Source organism: Scyliorhinus canicula, chromosome 22, assembly GCF_902713615.1.
Source record: "Scyliorhinus canicula chromosome 22, sScyCan1.1, whole genome shotgun sequence".
In the NCBI taxonomy this organism is placed as follows: Eukaryota; Metazoa; Chordata; class Chondrichthyes; order Carcharhiniformes; family Scyliorhinidae; genus Scyliorhinus; species Scyliorhinus canicula.
In genome coordinates, this window is record NC_052167.1 from 11,970,366 (window position 1) to 11,986,305 (window position 15,940).

The 15,940-nt window shown below is 42.1% G+C and overlaps 1 protein-coding gene across 7 annotated transcripts in view; it reads left to right on the forward strand.

Annotated features, from left to right (window-relative positions):
- The window catches only part of parga (poly (ADP-ribose) glycohydrolase a), a 159,245-nt gene that overhangs the window by 106,213 nt on the left and 37,092 nt on the right, over positions 1–15,940 (forward strand). For all 7 annotated transcript variants that reach the window (XM_038783247.1, XM_038783246.1, XM_038783245.1 and 4 more), the window contains 2 exons: positions 1,131–1,206; positions 5,995–6,142. In XM_038783247.1, the coding sequence (XP_038639175.1) occupies positions 1,131–1,206; positions 5,995–6,142 (224 nt within the window). The remainder of the gene's footprint in view (positions 1–1,130; positions 1,207–5,994; positions 6,143–15,940) is intronic.

Here is a 15,940-nt window from a genome sequence, read left to right on the forward strand (position 1 = left end):
CGGCACAACATCGAGGGCCGAAGGGCCTGTTCTGTTCTGTGCTGTACTGTTCTATGTTCTATGTGCGAGGCAGTATTTTTCAGACACAGGGTGGTGAGTGCCTGGAATGCGTTGCTAGGGGAGATTGTGGAAGCAGATACATTAACAGGATTCAAAAGACATCTTGACAAATACATGGTAGGATGGGTATAAAGGGATACGGCACAAGGAAGGTCTGAGGGTTTTGGCCAAGGTTTGTATCATGACCGGTAAAGGCTTGGAGGGCCGAAGGGCCTGTTCCTATGCTGTTTTGTTCTTTGTTGAGCAATAAGGATGCTTATTGCCAGAATGTAATTTGCCATGACTTCATGAATTGCAACGTTATATCCGAACACAACTCTGAGCCTCAAACTTTGAACCATGACAAACTGTCAGAGTTCTGCAGGACTCCATTTTTCTTACTATGACGAGCTTCTGTTTTTTTCAATGAGGTGATTTATACATGTTTGACTAAACTGACTTGGGACTTGAAATTTAGTAGACAGATATATACAGCATCAAGATGTAAATACTTGGACTAGTAGATTTGCAGAGGTATATTTAGATATTTTTGCAATTTTTTCTATAAAAAGAAAATGAGACAAACAGCAATATGATTAGACCCTGATTTGCATGCATTACCTTAATGATGTGCTTGACTTCAGGACTCGGCTTTTGTCACCTGTTTAAACTTTTTGTAATTAGTTTTTTTTTACAATTTTGATGATTAAGCTAATCATTTAGAAGCTTTTTTTATTGCCTATATACAATTTGTCTAGTTTTGAAAGAAGTATTTTCTGTTCAGTTTCATGTGTGTGGACTGGCAATCTTAAATCAATAAAAGATGTAATTTGAGATGGATGAAAAACATATCACTCTATTAATAAGTTAGCCCATGAAAAATGGAGTTCCAAAGGGAGTTGATTTACTTTTTTGGAGTCACTATCAATAAGACAACAGTCTAGGATATATAACAGTTTAAGCTGGACATCAAATTATTCTAGAAGATTGTTGAAATACATATCCAAGACAAATTTCAAAAAATACATTAGTTTCCACGTAAATCAGTTGTATGAATTAGATTTATTTAATTGCATTGTTTTTGTTTCCAGGTCCACAAGGAAGCTGACCAGGCTGCACATCACATGTGAAGGGACGATTGAAGACAATGGGCATGGTATGCTACAGGTATGGGCAGAACAAATGATAAAAGAAAGCCATGAAAATTGGCTGACCGCATTGATCATTATCTCGATCTGACCAATAACAGCCAAGCTGATAGCCTTCAATACTTGCGGAGTTGGACTTTTTAATCGTGCTGCATAATTACCTCTGCTAATTTTCCTGAGCAGCAGGCTGAGAAATACCCATTACCCAACCCTATTTCAGCAAATGGTGGTTGACTTTGCACTTACATTTGTGCCTGCCAGGGATATGCACCACCTGCCCATAGCATTAGGGATAAAACTCTACAGTTAAACTCTACCTGTTGCGGCTTTATTGGTATTTTCCAGTGTTTCTGCTTTGATGCAGAATGCGTCTACCTCGGCTCTCAAATTCCTGACACAAATGCATAGTTCTGCCTCAAACATTTAGCAAGCCTTGTGGTGCAACACCACTAATAATCATGTGCAAGAGTCCGCCCGCTGCACTTTGTGACTGAAGGGAGCAACTCTAATTCGAAATTGATCGATTAATGATTGCGAGCTCAGGTTCCCAAGTTGTTTCTTGTAGCGCTTTTCTACATACGACATGGCAGCAGAGGCTAATTTTTTAATTGACAGGAGAGCTTTCCCAAGAGCAGGCTGATAGATTATTAGTGCAGACTGAATGCAGTCCAGTTGCCGGTGGCTTGTGGTCAGTTTATGGGTCGACCAGCAGCGGCACCGAATGTGACGTTTGTGCTACACTGCCAAGTTCACTATCCAGCAGGATGAAACTTAAAGACTGTTGTCAACTTTGTCACGACCGAGTGAGAAGAGGTCAAATAACTCCCCTCTTTGCCTACCCCTTGTTTCACCACAATAGATTTGTTTGTTTGTTTAGAAAGGATGCACTTGCCAATTTAGTGAGTATTTAATTATTTATTTGCCATAATAGAACCAATAAGACAGGTTTCTTGAATTTAACAATGAAGTTGTTAGTTTTATTACACCTAAACTTTCTCACACACACACGCACACTCTTGATTTTCACACGCACAAATACAAATTGTAGAGTGGGAAAGGGTAGGTGGCCAAAGAAGAGTCCACAAGAAAAGTATATACAGATTGTAATTTGGTAACTTAATTGGCATCTGGCTGAATTCCATGTTCTCAGGGCTTAAAGATGTAGACAGTTGAGTTGGTGGTTGAAATCTCGAGGTCTCATTTTTAATTGGGGGAAGGATTAGGGCAGAAGAGAGATGGAATAGCAAAAACAGCTGATTGTGTTGTGTTGGATTCTAACTAAGCAAGGGAGATGTGCCTAATTGGATAATGCACAGACATGTGACACTAAGTTCAGCCAAATGCAGTTATAAGCGAATAGAGGTTACTTAACCATAAAGCGGTACTGGGGAAATGTATAATCTTAATGCACCCTGAGGATTAACTTCTTTTAAAACAAATCAAAATAGTTCTCAGTCTGGCAGCTTTTCTGCAACATTAAAAGGGATGAGCTTTTAATAGACATTACCTTAAACATCTTAAGAATTTACCACGTTTGATTATAATTACAGAGTCATCATCATTGAAAAACAGTTATTTCAGAAAGCTTGCAAAATGATAAAGGAAATAATTGGACACGAATAAAATTGAAGATTTGATATAACTATTTAGCCTGTCTGGATTAATATTGTGATTGAAAATAGAAAATGAAAAGCACTTCTGCAGTTGCCGAGGGGACACAGATTAGCATTGGAATAATGCGATGCCTTTTAAAAGTGCATTCTGCTTGTTGCAAAGTAGAATGAATTACAGGTACATGAAGATGCTGGTGGTCATTGAGAAATTCTATTTAAAACCCTGGCCCTGAGGCAGCTTCTATCATTTCTGTTCTTCATTTTAACATGCTTGAAGGAGCTGCAATGGCAGCTGTCATCTGGCAAGTCGGAGACCAGAGCAAAGCTCTGATGGGATCATAGCCTCATCTCCACTCTCTCCCTTTTTTCCCGTTGAATTTACAAAGAGCTTTTAAAGGACTCTGTGGTTTTCAACGTGACAGCATCAGAATTGATTTACAAAAGTTCAGATTTAATCTGAAACTCAGAAGTGTGATTTAGCCAATTAACCCTTACAGTCTTAAACTCTGAGCCTTTATTGATTTGGTAGTACATTTGAGGAGACAGATTTCTTCTTGCTCTTTTATTTCTTCAGTGCAGCATACTAGTGTTTGATAGAGTAATGGAATGTGAGGAACCATGTCGTCCTTCCTACTCTGCACATGGTACTTTCGTACAAAAAGAACAAAAAACTGTATTAGGTTGGGAAGGAGAAACAACAGAAATCTGGAACCGGCTTTCAGTAAATTGAACATTATGTATAATCATGCAGCCTTTTAATATTTTGAGAAACATATCCCCCCCCCCTTCCTGATGGCATTGATTTTTGCTGGGGAATATTTGGCATGTAGCCCTATTTACAGATCGCTCACAAAACCTGCTTTTAAAATTGTGAATTGAAAAAGGTGCACCCTGCAAAACAATGCTGAAGTTCCATCGAGTGTAATAGATATCTATGGTGACCTTGAAGTAAACAAAACAAATCTTTTTTGTAGGAAAAGGTTTAAATACTTTTTATTTATGTGCTTCAGTTTTATTCTATATTAAATGCCGTTCACAGAATGTAACTGGGCAGTAAATCACAAAGGTTTTCAGTCCATTCCGTCGCTGGTTTAATTATGGTACAGAGATAGATGTCCTTGTAATTTAGTTGAAATATTGAAACTATTTTACTCATTTTGAAATCTGGCCACAGTGCTTGGCGGTATCCTGAAGTACTTTGCTAGTTTCCCTTTTATAATAATAATAATCACTTATTGTCACAAGTAGGCTTCAATGAAGTTACTGTGAAAAGCCCCTAGTCGCCACATTCTGGCGCCTGTTTGGGGAGGCTGGTACGGGAATTAAACCCGCGCTGCTGGCCTTGTTCTGCATTACAAGCCAGCTATTTAGCCACTTTGCTAAACCAGCCCCTGGCTTACCTGATCTAATATCTGGCTGCATGACCAAATCTCTGCCTGTGCTTCTCTGAAATCTCGGAGGGGTGTGCTCGCGGTTCAGGGTGACTCGAGAAAGATGTGTGCTGCTGGTTGAATGTGCTTCAAGGAAGGGAAACCTGCAAGTTAACTATTGAATGTACCATCTTTTTAAATTGTGTTGAATTCAGTACTCCTTTAATAAGCAAGATTCAGTAATCTGTGTGTATGGTCCTAATTGACATGCTCTGTTATGAATCATTAATGTGCAAGTAGCCAACCTAATTAGTGTTTTCATGTGCATATTGAAGTGAAACAGGATTGTAGAGGTCAAAGAGAAAATATGCTCTGAAATTAGGTGCTTGCCTTACTTGTGTGTTCAAAGTAATTAATGAGGTAGAGCCTTTTTTTATTGATCAGTATAAATATTAATGAATACTCTAATTAAAGGTTACTTACATTGTTGGACAGTTTAGCTTAGAATGCGGCATCTGTCACATGATATGTGAATACATCTAGTGTATAATGTTTAGTTTGCTGCATAAATGTGACCTGTTTCTGTACTTTGTTTATGCATGTTTTTGTCTTTTTTTGGCGATGTGCATTCCGACTTTGAAAAAGAAAATTAATGCAGTTGAACTGTGGGTTGTGTGAACATAATTACAGCAGTGGAAAGTAGTTCCAGACAGTAAGCGCATTAATTAATTGCACTATTTATCAAAGCAATTAAGAAACCTTGTTTAGAAATATTAAGATTCATACAAATGGCTTTTACTAGGAAAGGTTTTAATCATTAATTTTCAAGTATCCATTAGAATTAAGTGCATTACAAGGTAAAGGTGTCCAGTAAACAAGAGATTCAATATTTTGGGGCAAAAAGCAAATTAAGCCAGTTTAGCAATACAGAAGAGTACAATTGAAAACTGATTAGCTATCCGTTCATGCTGATTTGTATTTCTTACTAATGGCTAGCGAGCACATGGTGGTTTGTTACTCTTCTCTTCACATTTGTATCTCTTTGTCATTGTCAAGTTTTTCCACTGAACTGTTTTTTCAACTAAGTCTGCTGTCTGGTTGAGTGGGTAAGCAATATCAAAATAATTCCTAATGGGATCGCTTTCTACCAGCGTGTGTCATTCCACTTACCAGTGACTCTAGTGAGAGAATCGGGCAATACGTTACTACCCCTGCCCTCTTAGCTGGGAAACAAAACAAGGGGCAATGGTCCAATTAAGAGATCAAATGAAATATAGAGGCAAGAGAGATTATCAGTAATTTTGATTAAACAGTTTTGGGAAGATCAACACCTTAAACCTATAAGTAGCAATGGAATTCTATTGTCTGTCAACATGCCACTGTTTGCAGTGCAATGATTCCCATTATTCCTGTCCTTGCCCTAAACCCAACCCAGAACATAGTCTATTAATCAACCACTATCTCATAATTAAAAGTCTTGGTGTTTTTCTGACACTTGTGGTTCACTCTTGGCATGAATCCAGCCAATGCATGCTCAGGTTCGTAGGGAGCGAGAGTTTGTTTACAGGAGTGGATCTGCTACTGGCCATGATGTGTATATATCTCGTGAACCGCAAAAAATGCAACACCCAAGATGCACATTTAAATTTCATTCTAAAAACAGAAAATGCCAGATAAACTCAGCAGGTCTGGCAGCATCTGTGGAGAGCGAAACAGAGTTAACGTTTTGGGTCTGTATGACTCCTCTTTCAGACTTAAATTTAAGTTTCATTACCTGGGTTTAAGCCATAAAAATTTTTAAAAACGCTTTTATTTGGCTTTCAGGTTGACTTTGCAAACAGATGCGTTGGAGGTGGTGTCACACGTGCTGGCCTTGTGCAAGAAGAAATCCGCTTTTTGATAAACCCTGAACTCATTGTTTCACGGCTATTTACAGAGGCTCTGGACCACAATGAGTGTCTCATCATTACTGGTTTGTCTTCTTTCTTGCCTTTTCTCAACGCAGCATTTTGTCAGTAGGCAAATTATAAAAAAGTTGTTGAATAGTTCTATATCCTTGGATGAAGTAGAGAGGAATTTAAAATTCTTGAAAATTCTTCATTTCTAATTTAATTATAATTGAATATAATCAAAGTTGTAAGAATCAATGTCAGAAAATAAATCAACGGCGAATGTAATTTAGTTTATTGTTTTGAAAGTAACAGTCTACACTTCTGAAAGTTTCAGCAAATTTTGACCTTTTTCCCCCTGCTGCACGCAGGACCATTAATGAAAGAATTCTGAACATTGCATTCTTCACAAGACATTTCATAGTCCATTGTAGTTTTCTTCGCTAATACTTAGTTTTTGCACTACTGAAGAATCTCGCTGTATATTTGCAAGCGGTTGTTTATTTAATGTTTGTGTTTATCTAGAAATTGTATGTATTGCAGGAATTGTGTGTTGGATTCAGTATGTAGATATCTGACATTGTTATTTGATGTGCGCTTGCATTCAAATTTTTAAGTACCTGATAGGCTTGCAACTGACAACCTGATCTCTAATAGGCACTGTCTTCCCCCTCAGAACTTGGAGGAGATGTGAAGTAATTGGGAGGAAATGGCTCCACATTGCAATACCTGTCACAAAGATTGGGAGTTGTCATAAATTCAGATGTTTAAAAAAACATCTCAAATTGATCCTGCTTTGCCACTGAGAAAATGTCAGTTTTTGAAAATAGTCCCAATTATTTGCGCAAGGCAGGAATGCCAAGGTGTAGGCCTCGCATACCCGAGCGTGTGTATCATAAAAACTAGAACAACTTGTTTGGAAAAACAAAAAGTATTTTCAGACGTTGGTTGGTTTCAGGAAAATAGCAACTTCCCACCCTGCCGAATCACCTTCCAGTCTTTTATCTGTGTAAACAGGTAATGAATCGATTTTTGTGAATAAATCACTGCAACATTGGCTGACAAGATGGGTACCTAAAGCTCGTTTATTATGGGTTATTCCCCGGAGGCTTTTAAACTGGCTTGGCTGTAACTTTCAATGTTGAGTGAAATACTGTATGTGAGGATGATGCTACAATCAGTCACTGTTAAGTGACTATTTTTCCTCTCCAATCTTTGTTTTTTTAAAATCCAACAGCTTCTAGCAATCAGCTGTACCCTGCGCTGATTATAGAACCTGATTCAGTACTGAGTCTGATTAATTCAAACTTGCTTCCAATTAAACATTGAATTCTGGTAGAAACTGAATAGGGTGATAAAGTCCGTAAGGCACCTGTTGTGCACAGAAAATAATACAATGAATAGAACATCTAATAAACTGCTAATATGCTCAGTGTGTGAGCATTTAAACCAATATGTTGCCGATCCCAAAAAAAAGCAGACACTCTTATGGTGCAACTTGCTACGTTGAAGGTTTGATCAATGAAGGCAGTACCTTGTCAAAAATGGTTGACACAACAGTTAATAACTTGCTGATTTTTATACCTGTGATATTTTTGTGTGAATTCAGACAGATTACGCTGTACAAGCCTCGAGAATTTAAACAAATGCATCACGTGGTTTTATCAAATAATTTAAATCAAAAGAATTCCCCAAGGATGGGTATATTGAGCAGCCAATACCAAAGGACAAGTATTCCGTTGTATCCTGTCTGCTGCATGAGATTGTTGCTTGAACTGTGGATTTACTTTTTCAAAAGCTAGGTTTGCAGGCAGTGCACAATATTGGCTGTCTGGCAGGGTGGAAGGGAGTAACCGTGGCTGATGAACTTGCGGTCAATAACTTTACACAGTGATATGTTGTAAAGCACGCCATGAAGTATCCCTATGCCCTGCATCATCTCAGTATGTCTCCACCATTCATTGTCAGGCTGTAAAGGAGAGCTTTGGAAATGTTTTTTTTTCCACGAGGATTCAATATTTTAAATACTAACCATATAGCAGGGATCTTGGAGGATGCACCTCCATTCCTCACGATGAAATGTGATTCTTTGAATATGTAATTAGTATGGTAAAACTCCATACTGATACTGAAGGAATTGGAACATTAACTCTTTAACAAATTTAAGTAAATACAAGTTAAGCCATGAGAAAATAAGGTCAAGTAGATGAGACTGCATTATCAGCATGATATTTCGGAGAGCGGATTAAAATCTTAAAATAGTTTTGCAGATTCTACTTTAGAGAAAAACAAAATGATAGTGTTAAAATATAGAAAGCTCATCAGAACGGAGCTGAATTCCAACAGAGTCTGCACTCCAAATGAGCTTTTATCTCTTTACAGATCTTCATTTCTGCTCTTATTACAAGGTTACAACTTTGGGAGTACGTTTTATCTGAACTATTTTGAAAGAATGGTTACTTCCACCTACTCGGTAGAATCTCACAGTATAAAGGTCTCCCAAGACTACGTATAGTGAAGGAATATTTTATTCCGTGGCACCACATGGAAGTCAAGATCATTTATATATGAATTTGGGGCAGGAATAGATCACGGGCCTTTCGGGCCTGCTCTATCATTCAATAAGATCATGGCTGATCTGATTTTAACATTAACTCCAAATTCTTGCCTATCCCCGATAACCTTTCACCCCCCTTGCTTGTGAAGAGTCCCCCTAAAAAGTATTCAAAGATTCTGCCTCCACCACCATATGAGGAAGAGAGTTCCAAAGACTCGCAAAACTCTGGGAGAAAACAATTCTCCTCTTCATCTTAAATGAGCAACCCCTTATTTTATCAATAGTTGTCTAATATTGCTCGACAGCTGCCTTCCCTTCACAAATCCTGTCTGATCCTCCGACCCTACCCCCAGCACACACCCCTCCAACCGCCTCGCCAATGTCTTAGCCAGCACCTTCATGACTGTGTTTAACAAGAAGATGGGCCTATATGACCCACACTCCACCAGGTCCTTCTCCTTCTTGGGGATTAAAGAAATTGATGCCTGGGCCAACGTGGCCGGCAGCTCCTCCCACGCCAAAGAATCGGAAAACATCTCCAGGAGATGTGGAACTAATTCCACTGCAAACTGTTTGTAAAAGTCACGGGGCTGTCATCTGGCTCCGGTGCCTTCTCTCACTGTCTGACCCATTCGCCTCCACAACTCCCACCTGAAGACTGGGAAAAAAAAGATGCCCATCTATATCGTCCCAACTGCCCTTCCCACCTCCAGCCTTTGGAGTGGTCCTGGCCCCGACCGCCCTGCCCCAAGCTAGACTCTCACCCTCCCCCCTACCAACAGGAGAGAAACACCCAGGACTCCAAACATTATAAAATACTAACAAAGCCAACATATAAAACCAGAACAAAGCATTGGTAAACAGCTCAGAAACCAAAGCATGAACAGTCCCCCAATCAACCCTCCTCCAAACTATATTTCTTAATAAACCCGTGTGCCTCTTCAGGCGTCGTAAAATAATATTCCTTCCCCTGAAAAGCCACCCAAAGTTTGGTTGGGTATAGCACCTGAACCTGACCTTATTTGAAAAAACGTACCATCTTGGCCTGATGAAAGCCAGCTCGCTGCTTTGCCAGGTTGGCACTAATAGCGCTCTGGCCCTCCCAAGTACAGTCTCTCGTCATCCTCGCCCACCTCAAGATCTGCTCCTTCTCCTGGAATCGGTGCATTCTCACTATCACTGCCTTCGGTGGCTCCCCTGCTCTCGGCTGCTGATATCTTCCAGACATAGGCCTTGGCCCACGTCCCCTCCACCCCATCCGGCAGGCCTACAATGTGTAAATTCTGCCGCCTGGACTGATTCTCCTGATCGTCCACCTTTTACTTTCAGCTCCTTGCAGATCGCTGCCTTCAACTCCATAGTTCAAGCACGCAGTCCAAGACAACCCTTTCCGCCTCTTGGGTCATCGATTCTTGTGATTCCGGGAGCATCTCCACCCACTCTATGGCCCCGCGAAGAGGGGCTACCTCTCCCTCGATCACCTTCGACCAGTCCTCTTATATCTCTAACCGATGCTGCCGAAGCCCACCTTAATCAACGCCACCAACTGCTCCACATGGGGTGACACCCCTGCCTACGCCATGCCTTCTGTAACTCCGCCACACAGACCCTCCACCTCGATTGTCTTGTTTGACTTCTATTGGGTGCAGTAACCTGCGACATTCCACCTTGGAGGAGAATTCAATCCCCACCACTTATTGCACACAATTTCCAACCAAGAAGACCATTAATCGGGCACCAAGGGTTCAAAACCAAAACCTTCAAGCCCTGTGTGCGACCAATCGGCACATGGCCACCACCGGACGTCGGCAACCCCTTATTTTTAAACAATGGCCCCTAGTTCTAGGTTTTTTTCACAAGAGGAAGCATCCTTTGCACATCCACCCCTCAGGACCTTCTATATGTTTCAATCCAGTCGCCTCTCCCTAAAACAGGTAAAAGTCTAGCCTGTCCAACTTTTTCTCACAGAACAACCTGCCCAATCCAGGTATTACTTTAATAAATCTTCTCTCTGAACTGTTGAAAATGCATTCCTTCAATAAGGAGACCAATATGCACACAGTATTCAAACGTAGTCTCACCAATACTCTATAACTGAAGTACAACCCCCCCCCCCCCCCCCCCCCCCACACTTTTGCATTCAATTCCACTTACAATAAACTATAACATTCTATTAGCTTTTCTAATTACATGCTGTACCTGGAAACTCACCTTTTGTGATTCCTGCACATGGACATCCAGATCCCCCTGCAATGTCCAAGCTCTGCAATCTCTCACCACATGGATAATGTGCTTATTGTTTATTCTTCCTGCCAAAATAGACAATTTCACATTTTCCCACAGCATACTCCATTTGCTCAGTCTTTGCCCACTCACTTAGCCTATGTATATACTTTGTAGCCTCCTTATGTTCTCCTCACAATTTACTTTTCTATCTTTGTGTCATTAGCAAATGTAGCAGCTTTTACATTTGATGCATTCATCCAAGTAATTTATATGAATTGTATCGGGTTCAGGCCCCAGAATGGATCCCTGTGGGTCACCACTCAATAGGTCCTGCCAAACAGGAAATTACCCGTTTATGCCTACTCTGTTTCTTGTTAGCCAGCCAATCGCCTGTCCATACCAATACGTCACCCCCTACACCATAAGATTTTATTTTCCGCAATAACCTTTGATGTGGCACCTTGTCAAATGCTTTCTGGAAATCTAAATGCAGTACATCCACTGGTTCCCCTTTATCCACCGCATTCTTCAAAGAACTCCAATAGATTGGTTAACCACATTTTCCCTTTCACAAAACCTTCATCTTCAGGTGAGTGGATAGAGATTGTTGATTGCCTATTTTAAAGTCCTATATTTAGTCTCTTATTTTAATATATTTCCTTTATAAAATCCTGTGTCTGTATTTAGCTATGCATGTTAACTTTGCCGTGCTGTAATCAAATCCCCCTCAATCCATGGCCGCGTCATAGTTCGCCTCCATTGCCAAAGGGTTTAATTGTAGTGCATCAAGATATCTAGGGAAAATGGATATGTACAAAATAAACAGGTGAAGGTGTTCGTGTTGCGTTCTGTTGCTTGTTTTGAAGCTGGAGTTGTGACTTGGTGATTCTTGTAGACCTATTATAGAAAATAATCCTAATTACTGTGTGGATGAAGATTTGGTGCAAAAGAATCCAACCGCTATCTTGCAGCCTGTTCATGTTGCTAAATTAAAATGTTGCAAAAACCTGTTAACTCTACTGTGCACTTGTAATCTCTTTCTCAAATATATGACAGCAGCATTTGCCCATGGAAGCAAATATTTTTAATTTAATTGGTTCAGTAGCATAAATTGATAGAATTGGAGATATGCTGGAGTCTGTGCCGCTATTCTCTGATATGGTCTAAGCTGCAGTAGGTTGCTGTTGTGGTGAGGCCGGATCATAGAATGGTTGCAGCGTAGAGAGAGATTATTTGGCCTGTTGTGTTTGTGCCAGTTCTCTGCAAGAGCAACTCCCTTGCTCCACTCCCCTTGCCATCCCATGTCAGCCTGCAAATTGTTTCTCTTCAGACTGGAAACATACTGATCTAGAAAATTCTCAAGAGCACATTCTAGAAACTTGTGCTGACGCTATTACTATCCCAGCCCACATTAGGATAATTTAACGTTCCCATTTATATCATACTTGCACCTTTCTTTAATTTCTTTGCAAATTTGTTCCCCTGTGTCTTTTCCACTAGTTGGCGGCCCAACACTCCAGCAATTTAAATTGTGTGGGTCAATCCCTGCCTCATGGGGAAGCAATGGTATTGTTACTGGACTAGTAATCCAGAGACCCAGGGTAATGCTCTGGGGACCTGCGTTTGAATCCCACCATGGCAGATGATGAAATCTGAATTCAATAATCAAATCTGGAATTAAAAGTCTAATGTCGACTGTAAAAATCCACTAATATCCTTTAGACAAGGAAATCTGTTGTCCTTACCTGGTCTGGCTTATATGTGACTCCAGACCCATAGCAAGGTGGTTGACTCTAAAGTGCCCTTGAGGATGGGCAATAAATGCTGGCCCAGCCAGTGATGCCCACCTACCATGAACGAATGAAAGGAAAGGCTGTGGTAGCTTATGTGGTGGCCTGGCTCCTTGCCTTGCCCCACGTTTGCGGAGTGGTGCCCTGCAAGCTATAAGTTAGCAATTGTCTCGCTAATGGAGAGAGATGCCTATGGCCTTCTGTGGACTGTGGTTAATTACTTGCCTCTATTGTTACTAGGATGTAATCTCTTGTTTGTTTCTTGCCTTCAGGGAAGAGGGGAAAATCACATGCTCATTCATCCAATAAAGTATTCACATGACAGTGGCTGGCTGAAGGATATATTTTAGTGAGACCACAGAGAAGCAAATGAAATAAATGGCCTCCAGAAGCTAATCTGAAACTGACATTCCTGTTACCATATTTATTTTTTCTCTCCTCGGAAGCTAACTAAAGGAAGAACAGGTGCCGGAATGTGGCGACGTGGTGCTTTTCACAGTAACTTCATTGAAGCCTACTTGTGACAATAAGCGATTATTATTATTATCAGTGCACCCTCCCAGACTCTTTCCAAAATAGTGTTTGAAGGGGACTCCATATATAGGAGACTTAATAATGTCACATTCTCTTGATGTTTGTTTCCTTATTATTCCTTTTTATTGATTTGTGATTGTTGATAGCCGCAGAGTGCTTTGTTTGGTTAGCGAAAAGGATCAAATTACGTGAGGTTTTTGGTTTGAAGTGCAGCCAATGGTGGATGATTTCCTGGTTGGCGGGGGCGGTAGAGTAAAGTTACAGCGATCGAGAAGGAGAAGACAGTGAAGCAAGAATGGGGATCTGAAATTCAAAATATTTGGGCTGCCAGGGCCACCCGAGGAAGGAGCAGTGCTCCGAAAGCTAGTGATTGGAAACAAACCTGTTGGACTTTAACCTGGTGTTGTAAGACTTCTTCTAGGGCCAATGTAGGTCAGGGAGGACAGCGGTGACAGATAAGCAGGACTTGGTGTGGGACACGACACAGGCAGCAGAGGTTTGGATGTGCTAAAATTTGCAGAGGGCAGGAAGGAATAGTTGAGTTTATAGATGATAGATATGTAGAACGGTTTTAAAATAAATAATTTATGTCGAAACTAATTTTGTGTGATTTTTAAAATTTGGAGTTTGTATTCCCATGACTACTCTGGTTTAGCTCAGTGGGCTAGACAGCTGGTTTGTGATGCCGAGCAGGGCCAGCAGCGCGGGTTCAATTCCTGCACTGGCTGAGGTTATTCAAGAAGGCCCCGCCTTCTCGCCTTTCCACTCGCCTGAGGTGTGGTGACCCTCAGATTAAATCACCACCAGTCAGCTCTCCCACTCAAAGGGGAAAGCAGCCTATGGTCATCTGGGACCATGGCGACTTTACATTACATTTGTTGGTAGTATGTTGAGATATGCTCTCTATTAAACATATAAAAAGTTGGTAGCTGTAGGAATGGAGGTACGTGATTAGAGATGGGAACAAATTGTGCCTGTGATGAAATATATAGGGCAGCACGGTAGCACAGTGGGTAGCACTGTTGCTTCACAGCGCCAGGGTCCCAGGTTCAAATCCTGGCCTGGATCACTGTCTGTGCGGAGTCTGCACATTCTCCCCTTGCCTGTGTGGGTTTCCTCTGGGTGCTCCAGTTTCCTCCCACAAGTCCCGAAAGACGTGCTGTTAGCTGAATTGAACATTCTGAATTCTCCCTCTGTGTATCCGAACAGGCGCTTGAATGTGGCGACAAGGGGATTTTCACAGTAATTTCATCGCAGTGTAAATGTAAACCTACTTGTGACAATAAACATTATTATTATATATATCTACAGGAAGTGAGAGCTCAGTTTGGGGTTAAATTGAATGCAGAGACAGCGCTGGCCCCGCACCTGCGGGAGATGTTCACAGACTCGCTAGCTAGGGGCACATTGCCACCCACGTTAGCACAGGCCTCAATCTCGCTGATACCTAAGAAAGACAAAGACCCAACGGAATGTGGGTCATACAGACCCATATCTCTGCTGAATGCAGACGCCAAAATACTGGCCAAAATCCTAGCCAAGAGGCTAGAAGACTGTGTACCTGAGGTGGTCACAGAGGACCAGACGGGCTTTGTCAAAGGTAGACAGCTTACCGCGAACATCAGGCGCCTGCTGAACGTGATAATGACCCCCTCCGGGGAGAGAACACAAGAGGTGATCGTCTCCCTGGACGCAGAAAAGGCCTTCGACAGAGTCGAGTGGAAATACCTCATAGAGGTACTGGAGCGGTTCGGGCTTGGAACAGGGTTCACCGCTTGGGTAAAGCTCCTGTACAACGCTCCCATGGCGAGTGTACAGACCAACAATACCAACTCCCAATACTTCCAGCTGCACAGGGGCACCAGACAAGGATGCCCACTGTCCCCGCTGCTGTTCGCACTAGCAATTGAACCGCTAGCAATCGCGCTCAGGGCAGCAAAAAATTGGAGGGGGATCCGAAGGGGAGGTAGAGAGCACAGAGTCTCACTCTATGCGGATGATCTGCTCCTCTATATCTCGGACCCACAAAGCAGCATGGACGGAATCATCGCGCTCCTGAAAGAGTTTGGAGCCTTCTCGGGCTACAAACTCAACATGAGCAAAAGTGAGATCTTCCCAGTACACCCGCAAGGGGGGGGGGGGGCAGCACTAAAGGGGCGGCCGTTCAATCAAGCCCGACATAAATTCCGCTACCTGGGGATCCAAATAGCCCATGACTGGAAAGGGATCCACAAATGGAACCTCACCAGCCTGACGGAGGAAGTTAAAAAGGACCTGCAAAGATGGAACACACTCCCGCTCTCCCTCGCGGGGAGAGTTCAGACGATCAAAATGAACGTACTGCCCAGGTTCCTCTTCCTGTTTAGATCCATTCCGATCTACATCCCCAAGGCCTTTTTCAAAGCGCTGGACAAACTCATCATGGCGTTCGTATGGGGGGGTAAAAATGCTAGGATCCCAAAGAAGGTCTTACAAAAAACAAAAACCAGGGGAGGGCTAGCCCTCCCGAATCTACAATTCTACCACTGGGCAGCAACAGCCGAGCGAGTAAGGGGATGGATCCAGGAGCCAGAGGCTGAGTGGGTGCGTGCGGAGGAGGCCTCCTGCATGGGAACCTCCCTCCGGGCCCTCGCCACGGCAGCACTCCCATCCCCACCCAAAAAACACTCCAGCAGCCCAGTGGTGACAGCCACCCTCCAATCCTGGAACCAACTGCGGCAGCAACTTGGCCTGACCAAAATGTCGAACAGGGCTCCCATCTGCAACAACCATAG